Genomic DNA, 16136 nt, shown 5'->3' with positions numbered 1-16136 from the left:
TACGTCATTACATGTGCAACAGTCACAAGAATAGGGGCTTTCCCACTGCAGGAACCTTTGCAGGAACTTCCTTTGCTACCCTGGTAGTCTGAGCCACGGTCTCGCGGCGAGATCTGCCGCCGCCCCCGTGGCAAGTTTCGCCGACGGCTGACTTGGTTCTGCTAAGGAGAGGAGGTCCAAGCCCAAGTGGGTGTGTGCGTCTTCTTCGGCTGGGGCTGAGGGGCGTGAGGCTTCCAAGGTTGCTGCTAGTCTCTAACGCCGCCGAGCTAGCGCCGTAATCTACCATTAAATCAATGACAGAGTAATATGTTGGCGAATAAAATTAGCCATTGAACATGATTTCGGGATAGTGTTGTGTTGATGTTGGCGGCAACAGTATTTGATGGTAATATCAACTGCGGTCACACCAGTCTCCAGTTAAGGAGTTGAGGCTGCCTGCTGGGGCGTTGGCAATTATCCGTGCAAGAAGCCTACAATTTATTATGTCAAATTTATGTCCAATGTATTATTGGTAGAGCTTTTATTTTGAAGCTGGCCCCCGCGGTGCATTGGCGACATCCGACTTGTGTGTCGCTTGGTGTGAGCGGTCGTTGTGGCGGCTGGCTTGACTTCGACTTCTCCACTGAAGGCAGATTGATTACATGATGGTTTGCACCCAAATTTGCTAGAATATTGTTCAAACCATTATATAATCAACCCGTAGTTCTGCTAGTTATCGCAGCATACACGGGGAGTTGATATCCTGAGTTCCGGGTTTGGTCACATGATGTTCGCGAGGTTACTTGTGACTTTAATTTCAGTTGACAGCAGAGGGCGATATTACCCAACATGGCGGCCCCCTGAGAAAACTGATGAAAGCATTTGTTTAATTCTTATTCCACAAACACAAAATTAATCAGAATATCGTGTTCAGACTAGTGAGGGCACATACAACATCCATCCATCCATTTTCTGAGCCGCTTCTCCTCACTAGGGTCGCGGGCGTGCTGGAGCCTATCCCAGCTGTCATCGGGCAGGAGGCGGGGTACACCCTGAACTGGTTGCCAGCCAATCGCAGGGCACATAGAAACAAACAACCATTCGCACTCACAGTCATGCCTACGGGCAATTTAGACTCACCAATTAATGCATGTTTTTGGGATGTGGGAGGAAACCGGAGTGCCCGGAGAAAACCCACGCAGGCACGGGGAGAATATGCAAACTCCACACAGGCGGGGACGGGGATTGAACCCCGCACCTCAGAACTGTGAGGCTGACGCTCTAACCAGTCGGCCACCGTGCCGCCCACATACAACATATTCTTGCTCAAAACATTTTTGTTGTCCTTCCCCTTTAATGGTGCTATGGTGTAGAGGGCGTTAGACAGATCCACATTAAAATAATTTGTGAGATTATCAGTAGGACCCACAAAAGAAGGAAAGGAGTCAACTGCCGAGAGTCATAGCTCAGAGAGTGCAGTAGTAGTTGAAGAACTAATATTACAGCTGCTATAGCTTTGGTTGTGGTCAGAACTATGGCAGTGGACAAAGACTTAAAATTTAATGAAGTAAGAGGTTCCGACGGGGAAGTCATATGAATATTAAAGTCACCCTTGCTTAATATATTGTCATCTGCGTGGGTCACCAAGTCAGCAGTGAATTCAGAGAATTCACCTAAAAAGCCAAAGCAAAGGCCGGGGAGACTGTTGATAACAGCGGTGCTGCAGATCGCCTAACAAGAACCTCAAATGTTTTAACGTTGTTGTTCGAGCGAGAGCTAAGATTGAGAACAGATTTGGAGATAAGGGCGATGCTCCCGCTCTTCCTAATACGACGCCCAACATGTGAACTCACAATGTATGGGAGAGAAGCCTCATTAAGTGGTAAAAACGTGTTTGGTTTTAACCAAGTCTCGCAAAGACCAAAAATATTAAGATTGTCTCTATGGTGAACCTGTTGAAAGGATGCACGTATTCAAATTGCTCAGAATATGGATGGACAAAAAACTCACATATGAAGAACATACTGTATTCAAAGAATGGCTAACAAATGTGCCAAAGTAATAAACTTAATGAGATGTCTCACTGGTTCAGTTTGGGGTTGCCGTTTATTCAATCAGTGTTTGATTACTGGTGTGTGGTTCATGGCTCTACAGCTAAATCCACTCTGGCTAAGCTTGATGTAATTCATACAAGGGCACTGAGAATATGTATTGGCACAATTAATACTACACCAATTCCTGCACATCTGGTGGAAGCCGGGGAAAGCCCTTTAAATTTGCGCCGTAAGAAACTGGCCTTTAATTACATAGGTTAAAAGGATTTGGAGCAGCTCTTCTGTCAGCGTCAGAACTCGAGGACAGTTGGTAATATAGCAAAGGATCAACTATGTTAAATAGAGACAGCTTTTTACAGTCAGTTAAAAGTCAAATAGTTCAACCCTATTTTAAGAACAAGGAAATTGTGGTCCCATGATGTGGCTCACAGTCTCACCTTGGATATGGCTTGAACCTGCCGTAGACCTGTCAATATCCATCTATCCACTTTCTGTACCAAATATCCTCACTAGGATCGCGGGTGTGCTGGGGCCTCTCCCAGCTGAAGTGATAAAAAAATGGTTATGAAGGAAATTTGGCTTATTATGTAAATATGCATTTTAGGAATGAATGGGGAGACGTCACACAAATCTTCACTGATGGATCAATTGATCCAGCGAGCAGTTGAGTGGGTTTTGGTCTTTTCACCTTGAGGTTGAACAAAGTTAACGGTTGTCTGATGGCAGTTCTGTTTTCTCAGCTGAGTTGATTGGAATTCTTTGGGCACAGTGGTAAAAAAAAAAAAACAGTAATTTGCACTGACTCCTTTAATCACTAATGGCTTTGGAAAGAGATGATGGAGGTAGGGAACGACCACATTATCATTAAAATCTTATGAGTTACAGGTTCAAGATGGCTGGGTACAGTATGGAGTTATCGTGGGTGCCAGTTCATGTTAGTGTCAAAGGGAATGAAATAGTAGATGATATTGCAAAGACCAGTCTGAAGAAACAGGGAATAGCGCTTAAAGTGCCGTTTGGGAGGCTAGATTGTCGTGGTAAGATTAGGGAAGTGATATACAGTACCAAGAATGGGAACAAACCTGGCATACTGAGAGCAAACTTTATAACATTGTTCCATCAGTAAGACATACCATTAAAACCTGATCCTTGAGACAAGGCAATATAAAACTGACATGGCTTAGCCCTGTAAAACCTAGATATAAAACACTCTCGCCCCCAAAAAAACAAAAAAAAAACAGGCTCAGTTAAATTACATATTTATTTCACTGTTAATTATTCTTGAACTGATGAGACATGGATACTGTTTTAAATACTAATACAGATAGAGTTTCAAATACTGCAACCAGATATCATTTGAAAACACGGATTTATGATAATAATCATCAATACATTATATTTGTATCAGTATACAGTACCTATCCATATGCGAACATGCGCGAAGACCAATGTCATGATGTAATGTGTAAAGTGCAACTGCTATTTTGCTACCACACTCACCCAGTGTTGTAGAATTACATAATTGTTTTGTAGGAAAAGCCGGCCCTACAAACACATTTACCATCCAATAGCATTGCAGGGTTAAACAACAGGACCCACTGACCAAGTAAATAAGGTCTTTGGAAAAACAACAACAATAATAACAATTGCTGTTATTACTATACAGTGTTTTTCCGGATGGAAAAAATTCGATCAGCACGTCCCCCACCCCCATCTACAATTGGTTTCGGCCACCCCTCCAAAAAATATCTGGCTCCACCACTCTGTGGTGTCATCATCGTTAATGTTCCCTTGTTCATGTTTCTCCGAGTCGCTGCTGTCCCTGTTTTTTTCCACTGTATAAGTCCCAAAGACCTCAATCAATCAGTTTTTTTCCACCAAAGAAGTTCCAAAGACCTCAATCAATCAGTTTTTTCCACCGTATAAGTCCCAAAGACCTCAATCAATCAGTTCTTTTTCCACCGTATAAGTCCCAAAGACCTCAATCAATCAGTTTTTTTTTCCACCATATAAGTCTCAAAGACCTCAATCAATCAGTTTTTTTCCACCATATAAGTCCCAAAGACCTCAATCAATCAATAGCTCTCAAGAGCCTTCTCTCTATTTACATCTTTTTATGTTGTGTTGTCATCACTGACAAATTCAGAAGTAGAAAGTAAAGAATGTATGGAGTAAAAGTAAAAAGTCATCAGAAAAATAAATACGCAAGTAAAGATAGTCTAGGCGGCACGGTGGCCGACTGGTTAGAGCGTCAGCCTCACAGTTCTGAGGTGTGGGGTTCAATCCCCGTCCCCGCCTGTGTGGAGTTTGCATGTTCTCCCCGTGCCTGCGTGGGTTTTCTCCGGGCACTCCGGTTTCCTCCCACATCCCAAAAACATGCATTAATTGGAGACTCTAAATTGCCCGTAGGCATGACTGTGAGTGTGAATGGTTGTTTGTTTCGATGTGCCCTGCAATTGGCTGGCAACCGGTTCAGGGTGTACCCCGCCTCCTGCCCGATGACAGCTGGGATAGGCTCCAGCACGCCCGCGACCCTAGTGAGGAGAAGCGGCTCAGAGAATGGATGGATGGAGATAGTCTACCTGAAAATTCTAATTAAATACAGGGACAATGTATGTGTACTTCATTACTTCCCATCATTGGAGACAATGCCTTGCTCAAGGGCATCTTATCCATAGTCTTGTTTAAAAGAATTGTATAATGTTGGGTCATTGATGTGGCGGTACATTTGCGTGACTTTGGTGCTGGCAGCGTGGGTTCCGTTCCCAATCAGTGACAGTATGAATGGTTGGTCGTCTCTTCATGTGCCCTGCGACATGTCCAGGGAGTCATCCACCTTTCACCCAATGTCAGCGAGGATGGGCTACAGCTCCCCGCACCTCTGAACAAGATAAGTGCTAATATAGAAAATGGATGAATGTTTGAAGTTTTCAGCTCCAGGAATGATTCGTGGCAAACAAGTTGTATTTTGTGCCAGCATAAAAAAAACCCACAGGTTTCTGGCCTTCTAAAAAATATTTCTGATTTATAAAAACAGATACAATTAAAGTCTTTTTCAGTTGGTATCATTAACTAATTGAGTTTTTTTTCCCAGTTCACAACATTAGCAAAGCTGTGGGAACACGTTTCGATAGTATAAAAGTGGAGCCAACTTAGCTAGCTCTTGGTAATTAAAAAAAACAAAAAAAAAACAATGTTCGACATGTATCGTGATACGAGCACTAAATTAATAAGGCAACTTTTTTGTGTGGAGTTTTTTTCCCCCATTGTGCCAAGTTGTTAAAATGGGTATTGTCAGAGCCCACTTCAACCCTAAGTGAACTAAGCGGCTGCTTGGGGCACCCTGGCCACTAGGTGGCCCCCAAAAGGCGTGTGGATTTCATTTACACATTAAAAACATACCGGTATTAATGAAATGAAAGAGGTGACACAAACATCCAAATCCTATATCCTATCCTATATATATGTGTAGCACTTATCAATTGTAGTCCAGCAGAGGTGACGCCACAGTGTTGGAAGGAGGGGCCCAAATCAAATTCTGCTCAGGGTCCCATAAAGGCTTGGGCCGGCAATGGGAAATTGATAATTATTTTTTAAAATAATAATAATTGTACTTAAATACATTTGTACTGTGTGCAGTGTTTGTATAGCTGTGTTTCGAGAGTTCAGTGTAGGTGCTTTTGCCAGCTCTGCTCGGCAGCTTATCGAAAAAGCATATAAGGCAAGCCTGAAGACCACGTGACAAAACAGCTGTAAAGGCGCCCAGCCGTCCGCGTGTGAGGGGAAACCCTGTGTAAGTGTGACCCTCCACTTGATGGCAGTAATAGTCCGGGTGCGTGAGAGTGAATATGCGACGGAGTTCCTTCTCTCGCCATTCCGGAGTCTTGCCGTCCAGCTGCGCATCATGGCGAGGCAGAGCCCGCGTTTCTTTTTCCTGGCGAGAATTACCTGCAGTCCGTCTCGCGATGTCGTCCGGCTGCAACGCAAGTCCCGCGGACCGGCTGATCATATGTAGGCATGGCTGCCTGGCGTTCATCCCTGCCTGTCAGTCGTCACCGTGCATGTGCCTCAGCCCCTCAACCTTTTGTGGGAGGGCGGGCGATGAGAAGTGGGGAGGGGGAGAGGGAGATGGGGTATCCGGCGCCATACGACACAATCAGGGTCTTCCCCTAGTTAGTCTATTAGAATTCACTCCTCGCCGAGGCAATACCCCATTTTCCAGTGGAGGCGGAGGGGAGGAGGGGTGGGTGGTATTGCGATGCACGGGCTCCGTGTACGCGCACTACTCCTAGCGGTGGTCGGCTGCTACTGAATAATACCCTCCAGAGTCACCCACGGAGTGATAGAGGGAGGTACAAGCCAGCGAGTGGGAGAGATGAGAGTCTTGTTCCAATGAAACGTCAAGCAGTGTGACGATGACAGCGAAAGGCAGACATAAAGGTAAAGGCTGTCTTGGCGAGTGTTTTGCCGGGTGGCGTGAATGTGCTCACGGGGATGATGGTCGAAGAGGGCGGGAGGAAAGGATGCTGCTACGGGGCTCGTTTTACAACATTTCTGCCCATCATATGCTGAATTTTTGCGATGCGGGTCATGTTTATGCGTGCGCGTGTGTCTGCTTATTCCAAACGCTGGCCTACATTGGTGGTCTAGTTTTCTTTTTTAGACACAGTCAGCTGATGGATTTCTTTTAAATGCTTGGCTACGATGAAAACTTTTCCAGCCCAAGTGTGCAGCATCCTTTCGTGTTTTTGCGTCTAAGAGCTTGGCATCCCCACTTAACCCTTTAAATCACCCCACGGTCGTTTTTTAAGGCCCGCGTGCTCGAGAATGGTTGTCTTCGCGTCTGTTCCTCCAGCCTCCTCCGTGGCTTCCCTTCATGTTTCCCTGACGGTCAAATGAGGGACAAAATGGAGTGAGAGGATGTGCTGGGCTGCAGATGCGGGAGCCCGTCGGCCGACGACGGCGATTTGTGTCGCACTAATGGTGTTATTGCATACCTGGATTATGGAATATTTAATGTGTTGATGAGAGGAGAGGGCGTGTTGGTGCTTTACGCGTGGCTGGCTATAGGGGGTGTGGGGCTTCGCACGGATTGTCGTGAGTAGGACACTATTTATGTAGCCACCACTATAAGGCTGACATGTTTCACGCGCACACAATACACACACACACGCAGCCTCTCTTGTCACATGCGACGATGCTCGGTCGACCCACTCTTAATAAAGTCACAAGCTTTCTCTGGCAGGAAGAAGCGGACCTGACAATTGGACGCGTCGCTCGGGCATGCCCCGGTATTCCGTGCGTGCGTCGTGCTCAGAAGAAGGAGGGGAGGGGGCTTGCCGTTTTTGCACGTAGACCTTTGTGCGTGCACCTGAGTCAGCGTCTCTATATGGCTGTATAGGTGTGTGTGTGTGTGTGTCTGCACAACTACACGGCACGCTTGGACTTGTGCCTGGGCGGTGCTGGTATATCTGGTCCCTGAAATATCTGATTATAATGTACAGTCTTTCCCTCCTCTGGCAGCACTGTGAATGAGTGGTTTCCTCACAGAAGGAGATGTTCTGGCAGCGGTGTAGTTGGGGGGGGGGAGCATTTCACCCCCCCCACACACACAAGCACTTAAACAGGCATTAAAACAATTCAGTTCCCTTTTAACATATGGTTACACGTTTTTCGAGCTGCCATTGAACACGCGCTGAGACCAGTCTCAAACACACACTGAGCAGATGTGACTGACAAACGTATGCTGTCTGCTGGTCATGGCAAAGTTTAAAAAAAATAAATAAAATAAAATAAAAAAAGAGTTTGACTGGTTATTTACAGTTGATATAAAAACTTTAAAAAATTGACACACCCTTGTTCAAATGCCAGGATTTTGTGATATAAAAAAAATGAGACCAAGTTCAATCATTTCAAAACTTTTTCTATCATTAATGTGACCTGTGCCTGTAGTCTGTAGAAATCAGATGAATTAAATCTTTACAAGTTTCTGAAAGTGGAAATAAAAATAAACAATTGAGATAATGTGTTTGGAAAGTGTACACACCCTCAAAGCTACGGATGTGACTGAGTAACCTTTCACATTGAAACTCATGTTAAATGGGAGTCAACTCATGTTAATCAGAAGCACTTTAAAAGGTGGCTGGTATGTGCTTGACTTCCATTTAACATGTGTTTTGTATGTCATTGGTTAAATGTGAACACAGCCATATCCCCATTTACAAGAGGGTGTTCACACTTTTGCAATCACATTACTGCATCTCAGTTCTTTATTTTTACTTCTCTTCACAAACTGTTCCTCCCAGTTGAGCTGTACAGTTTATGGGTCACATTAATGGAGGACAACGTTTTGAAATTGATTTATCTTTGTCTCATTAGTTTTATATCACAAAAACATGGCATTTAAACATGGGTGTGGAGACTTTCTTACAGTCACTGTAGTTGTTTGGCCACTATGGAGGAGTTGAGTCGAATTTGAGAGGATGATGATTTGCTCCTAAAAGATGGTTTTTATACAAATATTACAATTTATCCTCCTCCTGAAATGCTGGCTGCGCCCATGGGTTCTGGGTTAAATTTTCGGTGCGCTGGACGACTGGTTAGCAAGTCTGCCTCATGGTTATGAAAGTCAGAGATTGAATCTCGGCACTGGACTTCCAGTATGGAGTTTGCACGTTCTCCCTGCGCTTGAGGAGTTTTCTGTGAGTACTACGGCTTCCTCCCACATTCTAAAAACATGCATATTAGGAGGAATTATCCAAAAGTGTGAATGTGAGTGTGAGAATTATTTGTATGCCTGTGATTGGTTTGCCCACCAGTCCAGGTTGTCCTCTGCCTCCTGCCGAAAGTCAGCTGGGATAGGGTCCAGTTCACCTGCGACCCTAATGACAACCCCAATTCCAATGCAGTTGGGACGTTGTGTTAAACATAAATAAAAACAGAATACAATGATTTGCAAATCATGTTCAACCTATATTTAATTGAATGCACTACAAAGACAAGATATTTAATGTTCACACTGATAAACCTTATTGTTTTTAGCAAATAATCATTAACTTAGAATTTTATGGCTGCAACATGTTCCAAAAAAGTTGTGACAGGGTCATGTTTACCACTGTGTTACATCACCTTTTCTTTTAACAACATTCAATAAACGTTTGGGAACTGACGACACTAATCCTTGAAGCTTTGTAGGTGGAATTCTTTCCCATTCTTGCTAGATGTACAGCTTCAGCTGTTCAACAGTCCGGGATCTCCGTTGTCGTATTTTATGCCCCATAATGCGCCACACATTTTCAATGGGAGACAGGTCTGGACTGCAGGCAGGCCAGTCTAGTACCCGCACTCTTTTACTACGAAGCCACGCTGTTGTAACACGTGCAGAATGTGGTTTGGCATTGTCTTGCTGAAATAAGCAGGGGCGTCCATGAAAAAGCGGTTGCTTGGATAGCAACAATTTGAAATGTGGACTCGTCGCACCACAGAACACTTTTCCACTTTGCATCAGTCCATCTTAGATGAGCTTGAGCCCAGAGTAGCCGGTGGCATTCCTGGGTGTTGCTGATAAATGGCTTTTGCTTTGCATAGTAGAGTTTCAAGTTGCACTTATGGATGTAGCGCCGAACTGTATTTACTGACATTGGTTTTCTGAAGTGTTCCTGAGCCCCTGTGGTGATATCCTTTACACATTGATATAGGTTTTTGATGCAATGCTGACTGAGGGATCAAAGATCACGGGCATTCAGTGTTGGTTTTCGGCCTTGCCGCTTACATGCAGTGATTTCTCCAGATTTTTTGAACCTTTTGATGATATTATGGACTGTAGATGATGAAATCCCTAAATTCCTTGCAATTGTACGTTCAGGAACATTGTCCTTAAACTGTTAAACTATTTTCTCACGCACTTGTTCACAAAGAGGGGAACCTCGCCCCATTTTTGCTTGTGAATGACTGAGCAATCCTTTTATACCCAATCATGGCAACCACCTGTTCCCAATTAGCTTGTTCACCTGTGGGATGTTCCAAACAGGTGTTTGATGAGCATTCCTCAACTTTTTCATTCTTTTTTGCCACCTGTCCCAGCTTTTTTGGAACGTGTTACAGCCATAAAATTCCAAGTTAATAATTATTTGCTAAAAACAATAAAGTTCATCATTTTGAACATTAAATATCTTGTCTTTGTAGTGTATTCAATTAAATATAGGATGCTGTTTAAACTGCATGTATTGTAAATGATCAATGCATGAACAAGTCAAAACAACATGTCCGGCAGAGTCAAGTGACATCGGCAACTACAGGCCTGACATGCATGCATATTACAGTACAATATCTGATCAGTCGATTGCGTTTTTGTGAATTGCACGCCAGCTGTTATGCAAATGTTCCTAAGGGACTTGTAACATGGCACTTTTTTTTTTTTTAACTAAATACAAAAAAGGTCGCAGTGGCTATCTGTGTTTTGAGTCTGAAAATTCTAACTTTTGAAAATGAATCTGAATGCTTAAATGCTGAAAGCAGGAATGTGTGAAAACAGGACATGAAGTAATTGTGTATAAATTTAAATTGTTTTCAAAATGTCTGTTTCATTTTTAGTAGATTGCTATTGTGTAAATATACTATGAAGTGTTCAAAGATGTGTGTCAGGTCTGTGAATCACTGCTAATCAGTCCAGGGTGTACCCTGAGGTGAACAGGAGTCAGCTGTGATGGACTGTAGCTTCCAGCGTCGTATAGAAAATGGACGGATGGATGGTTGTTTGTTTCCTCGTCTCCTTAGTTGACTTGCTTTCCCATGTATACCATCATTACTCTCCCTCTGTGTTGTAAACATCTGGGCCGCCAGAGCTCAGCTGCCCCCACATCAGAGCAATTGTGCAGTATATACCCTCATGCATTAGCCATAATAACACACGCACACAGAAGCACATTCACTCACAAACAGAGCAACACCACAAATCAATTCATCACACCTGGTGAGAGTGATTTAATGTGTTTGGGTTGAAGGGGGATGGCGGCATCAGTCACATAGACAGCACAGTGTCGGTTAGACTGGGCTCGGTAATTCCCCATGTTCTGGATTTTAGTGCTGTTTGTCAGAAAGAAGTGCGCAGAGAAGGAGCCAAAGGACAAAGCATACCCGCAGGAATGGACAAAACGTGTGGGGGCGAGGCGAGAGAGCGAAAGAGAGCAAGGGAGAGGAGACCGTGTGAAAAGGCCAAGACAAGACTCCTTGTCTTGCTGGAGCAAGACACAGCAATGAGAGTGCTCTTTTGACACCTTTCTGAATTACATATAATAATTACAATTCCCTCAGATATTGCATGTGAGTGCTGAGAAATACTAATCGCTTCTGCCTCACATTTCTGAGGTTCTGGGCTCAAACCTCGGCTCCTTCCTTTCTGTGTTGAGTTTGGATGCTCTTCTAGTACTCTGGCTTTCTGCTTCTTTCCCAAAACATGCATATTATGTTATTTGAAGACTTTAAATTGTCTATAGTTGTAAATGTGAGTGTGTATGGTTGCCTTGAGATTGGCTGGTGACCTGTTCACGGTTTACCCAACCTCACTTGTAAATGATGCGGGGATAGGCTCAACCTCACCCGTAACCCTAATGAGGACTAGCCCGATAGAAAATGCATGGATAGTTAACACATCCGCTCACATCATATCATAGAAATCCCCAAGTAACATGCAAATGTTTGATTGTACTTAGAGTAAATCTTCCAATGTAATGACATCATTGCTGTTTTCTCCAGAATCTCAATAGGAAAGCGTTCCTATTTTAGTGTTTCAAATTTGCACATTTATTTATTTGGTTTGGTTAAACTCAAACAAGAATGTGTGACACTACTAAGTTTGCATTTATTGTTGCAGAATAACATCAGACTAAAATGTGACTCCTCTGCAACTGCTATGAGTATACTTGAATCATAGCTGGGTCTAAACACACAACTAAATCAGGAACATGACATGTGCAAAGATGTTCCTGGACACTGGTGAACAATATTAGCCAATACTGTTCATGCTTGGTGGTTGGTAGCAAGCAGTGAAAAACACTCAGTGGGCATGAATCATGTTGGTTGTATAAAAATGAACCCATCCTTCTCCATTATTGTCGCTAGTTGCAAAAGGATCCATCTCAAAGCTGCAAAGATTGATGATGCTATCATAAAATCTGGTCATTGCTTGTTGAAACTAAAGCTGAGCAAGATTTATCAAATAATAGCATCGCTCAGGTAATTTTATTGCTGTAGCTTGATAAATGCGGGGACCATCTGTATTGTATCCAACTCTTATCAGTGTAAACAGAATACCCAATACAAACAAGCTGCTTTATGGCATCACATTAAAATAAGTGTGGTCACACCGGGCTTGGTTGATGCAATGTCTAGAAGAGAGATAAAAAGGGTCGGTGAGGAAACAAAATGGGAATGTTTTATTTCTTCATGAGCATCGGCCATTCATTGTCTATGGCAAAGCCATGTTTCACTGTAATGCCCTCTAAGAGACTTTTGTTACACTGACGTTTTGGTTTGTAAGCACAACTGTGGTTGGCAGTGTGAGTCACGGCCACATTTCATTTCGCTGTACAGAAGTCACGGCCCGGGTGATGTGACTACTGGCTGACTGACCTGAGGAACTGGCTCAGCAAACCTAAGTGGCACATCAGTGATCTTATTTTATGCTTGACAAACTATAAACAAGCAAAATAAGTAAATGTTTAAAAAATCACATATTTCAGTACATATTTGATGTGAAATCTGTTTTTCAGATGGGATTGGGGCCTTGGACAAGGTGTCGGAAATTATGATCAGTTCAAAATAGCAGTCAGTGTTTGCACAAAACCGTCAGGCTTCTGCAAGAAAGCAAAAAACAAAAACAAAAAAAAGTCTCCTTGATCAACTGAACATTATTCAGGGTTAATAAAGCACTTAAGTGGTGTCAGGGGCGTGCTGAGTTTGAACGCGTTTGGTTAATTTTGAACACAGCCACTTGTGCAACCTCATCATCTCAGCTTTTTGTTTTAATTTGCCTATCAAAAATATTTAAAAAAATTTAGCTGTATACGTTATTGGCCACATTAATGGTGAAAAAAGTTTTGAAATGATTTCTCTGGGTCTCTTTTTTAATATCACAAAAACCTGACATTTTGAAGACATTTTGAATTCATTATCACATTCATGCCCTCTTGAGCAGTGGCTTTTTTACCAAGTACCATCTCAGAAAATACTTTGCCCTCCAAGTACACTATAGACTTAAATATAGTACAGGGAGTGAAAAAAATCTGCACTTATGGTAAATAATAATTCATTTAAGATGTATTGCACAGTGAAACTGTGGATGACTGGTTCGAGCGTCTGCATCACAGTTCTGAGGACCTGGGTTCAATCCCCGGCCCCGCCTGTGTGGAGTTTGCATGTTCTCCCCGTGCCTGCGTGGGTTTTCTCCGGGCACTCCGGCTTCCTCCCACATCCCAAAAACATTCATGGTAGGTTAATTGAATACTCTAAATTGCCCGTAGGTGTGAATGTGAGTCCGGATGGTTGTTTGTTTGTATGTGCCCTGCGATTGGCTGGCAACCAGTTCAGGGTGTACCGCGCCTCCTGCCTGAAGATAGCTAGGATAGGCTCCAGCACTCCCGCGACCCTTGTGAGGATAAGCGGCTCAGAAAATGGATGGATGGATATATGTATTGCAAATAACATTTCAATAAAATTGTCCCTAAATGTTTAAAAACGAACACTGTTTAAATATTAAATTCAAATGTATTTAACTTGAAATTAAATACAGGTACAACTGAACTGTACGTGGCCAGTGATTCTTTCACATCCAAATAGAAGGAGCCCATGTAATACTAGTGGTACTCGTACCACACTTCGAGAATCACTGCTACAGGGTGTTTGAATGGTAGCATCATTGATACGAAAACATACATTACGCCAGCGACCCTCTTGCAGCCCGTCTAACCGAAGTGTCTATGTGGCGGCCATGTTGGAGAGGTCAATGTTCTCATCAAAGGCAATGCATGGACATTTAAATTAAGTTGTTTACTTTTTGTGTTTGCTATCAATACAGAACATTTTGGGGAAAAAAAGCCTCCAAAAATATTTGAACTTGACGCAGCACAATGTACCGGCGTCCATGGTCTTTTGGTTTTCTTGTCATCCATACACGGAACGCTCTGACGACTTTTACTCTCCTCCGTAGGCACACAGCTCAGAAGGGGCGTGTCGTGTCAGCTCAGAAGGGGCGTGTCGTGTCTACCTATTCATATCTGTGGGTAGCCTGTGGACAGTAGGTTGCTCGGAAGTCATACAGAGACAAACAAAGGAAAAAACTCATAAAACAAACAATTCAAAATAAAAGAAAATATTATCATAAGGATGCCATACACTTATTCTGTATAATAATCATGATAACAATCAGTACTCTGTATTAGATGAAGAAATAAACTAAAGGACACTACCCCCTTACGCACAGTGTGTTCCAGTAATTGGGAAAGTAAAAAATTCACCACTAGCTTTGTCATTTTAATGACCCTTTTCACAGTCATTTTGACATAGTAAAAAGACAACATGGCAAGACGGATGCAGTAACCAGGATTATTGAAACAGGACATACATGTTTGTAGAGGGTTGGTGCATGGACCGAGGAAGCACCCATTAAAATTTGGTAACGATATGGATTAAGTTGCACAAGAGTCAGTAGCCCGCTTCACGCTGCCTGTTAAAGTTGGGTTTTCCCCCAACTTTTTTCCATGTCACAGTTCTGTATCAAAGTATAACTGACACGGAATAGGTAGAAAAAGTTGCATTTGGTTTTAGGCTTATTGCAGTGTTTTGTTAACAGTTACGTTTTGGCATTGTGCTGCGTGACACTTTCAGAATCAGAATCAGAATCATCTTTATTTGCCAAGTATGTCCAAAAAACACACAAGGATAAATTTACATATATATATGTATATATACATATATAATAGATATATTTAATAACATATGGTTGTCATATATATATATATATATATATATCATATATAGCATAGCATAGCATAGCGAAAACAAAAACGTTTAATGGTGCCTGAGATGTTTTTAAACAGAACTGTATGTATGTACTTTACTGTACTATAGGCTCAGTAGAAACATTAAATGAAGTTAAACTGCATAGTAATCATTGTATTCATGCAAGCAAAGGTACTTTCTGTACCGATTCTCACACAGTTATTAGTGTCTCCAGACTTGACTCACGGAAATAACATACTATGAAGAATTGTTTATTTAATTAATGGTAATGTATATGTACCAATGTATCAGTTCATCAAAGCTTGGTCATATGTAATATGCACAGTTGCACACATACATGCATGTATTCATGCATGCACAAACTCACCACTTCTGGCATGGCTTGGGGCACCCTGGGCATCTTTCCTTTTTCTTGCAACATGGTGTCCCATTCCCTCATAGTTGCCCCAAGGCCTTTGTGTGAGGTGCATTTTAGGATAAGTGTGTTAAATTTGTGTGTTGTCTCGTGAACCAGGGGTCACACATTGACAGGTCTGTGTGTGCCCTGTGGGGAGGGTGGCAGGGCACTGTCTATTTATAGACAGGGCACTCCAGAGAGAGACAGGGAGAGAAACAGAGAGCGAGGGGGGTGTTGTCTAATGAGGGCAGGCTGTTAGGGGATGAGCTGTTGTTTCTGTGTGTGTGTGCGCGCGTGTGTGTGTGTGTGTGTGTGTGTGTGTGCGCGCGCACAGATGGCTCTTCATGTGTGTAGTGGACATTAATTGAATGACTTCAAACGTATCTTTCCTTGTTCCCCTACCACCATCACCACCTTCATATACCCATGGTCCTGTCAGCTGATCTGGGTCATGGATGGCTGACAAACACACACACACACGCACACACACACACACACACACACACACACATCCACACAAACACACACACGCGCAAAAACACAGTATTTATTAAGAGTCACGTAGCTCCTTTCTCAATTCTCAAACACCCCATTTTTTGCACCTCTCCTTTTTTTAATGGCTTGGACTCATTCTTTCATCCCCCACTTCATCCCTCTTCATTTATTCATGCAGAGCAGCAGAATGAAGG

The 16136-nt window shown here is 42.9% G+C and overlaps 1 protein-coding gene across 2 annotated transcripts in view; it reads left to right on the top strand.

The window, feature by feature from the left end:
- The first annotated feature begins 6275 nt into the window (after positions 1-6275).
- The window catches only part of LOC133484850 (protein phosphatase 3 catalytic subunit alpha-like), a 48116-nt gene continuing 38255 nt past the window's right edge, over positions 6276-16136 (top strand). Inside the window, exon 1 of one of the 2 annotated variants that reach the window (XM_061787977.1) lies at positions 6276-6473. In XM_061787977.1, the coding sequence (XP_061643961.1) occupies positions 6449-6473 (25 nt within the window). In that variant the 5' untranslated portion in view covers positions 6276-6448. The remainder of the gene's footprint in view (positions 6474-16136) is intronic. The other variant, XM_061787979.1, reaches the window with a different exon arrangement.

This window comes from Phyllopteryx taeniolatus, chromosome 10 (genome assembly GCF_024500385.1).
Source record: "Phyllopteryx taeniolatus isolate TA_2022b chromosome 10, UOR_Ptae_1.2, whole genome shotgun sequence".
Lineage (NCBI taxonomy): Eukaryota > Metazoa > Chordata > Actinopteri > Syngnathiformes > Syngnathidae > Phyllopteryx > Phyllopteryx taeniolatus.
This window is presented reverse-complemented; position numbering and strand designations above follow the sequence as displayed.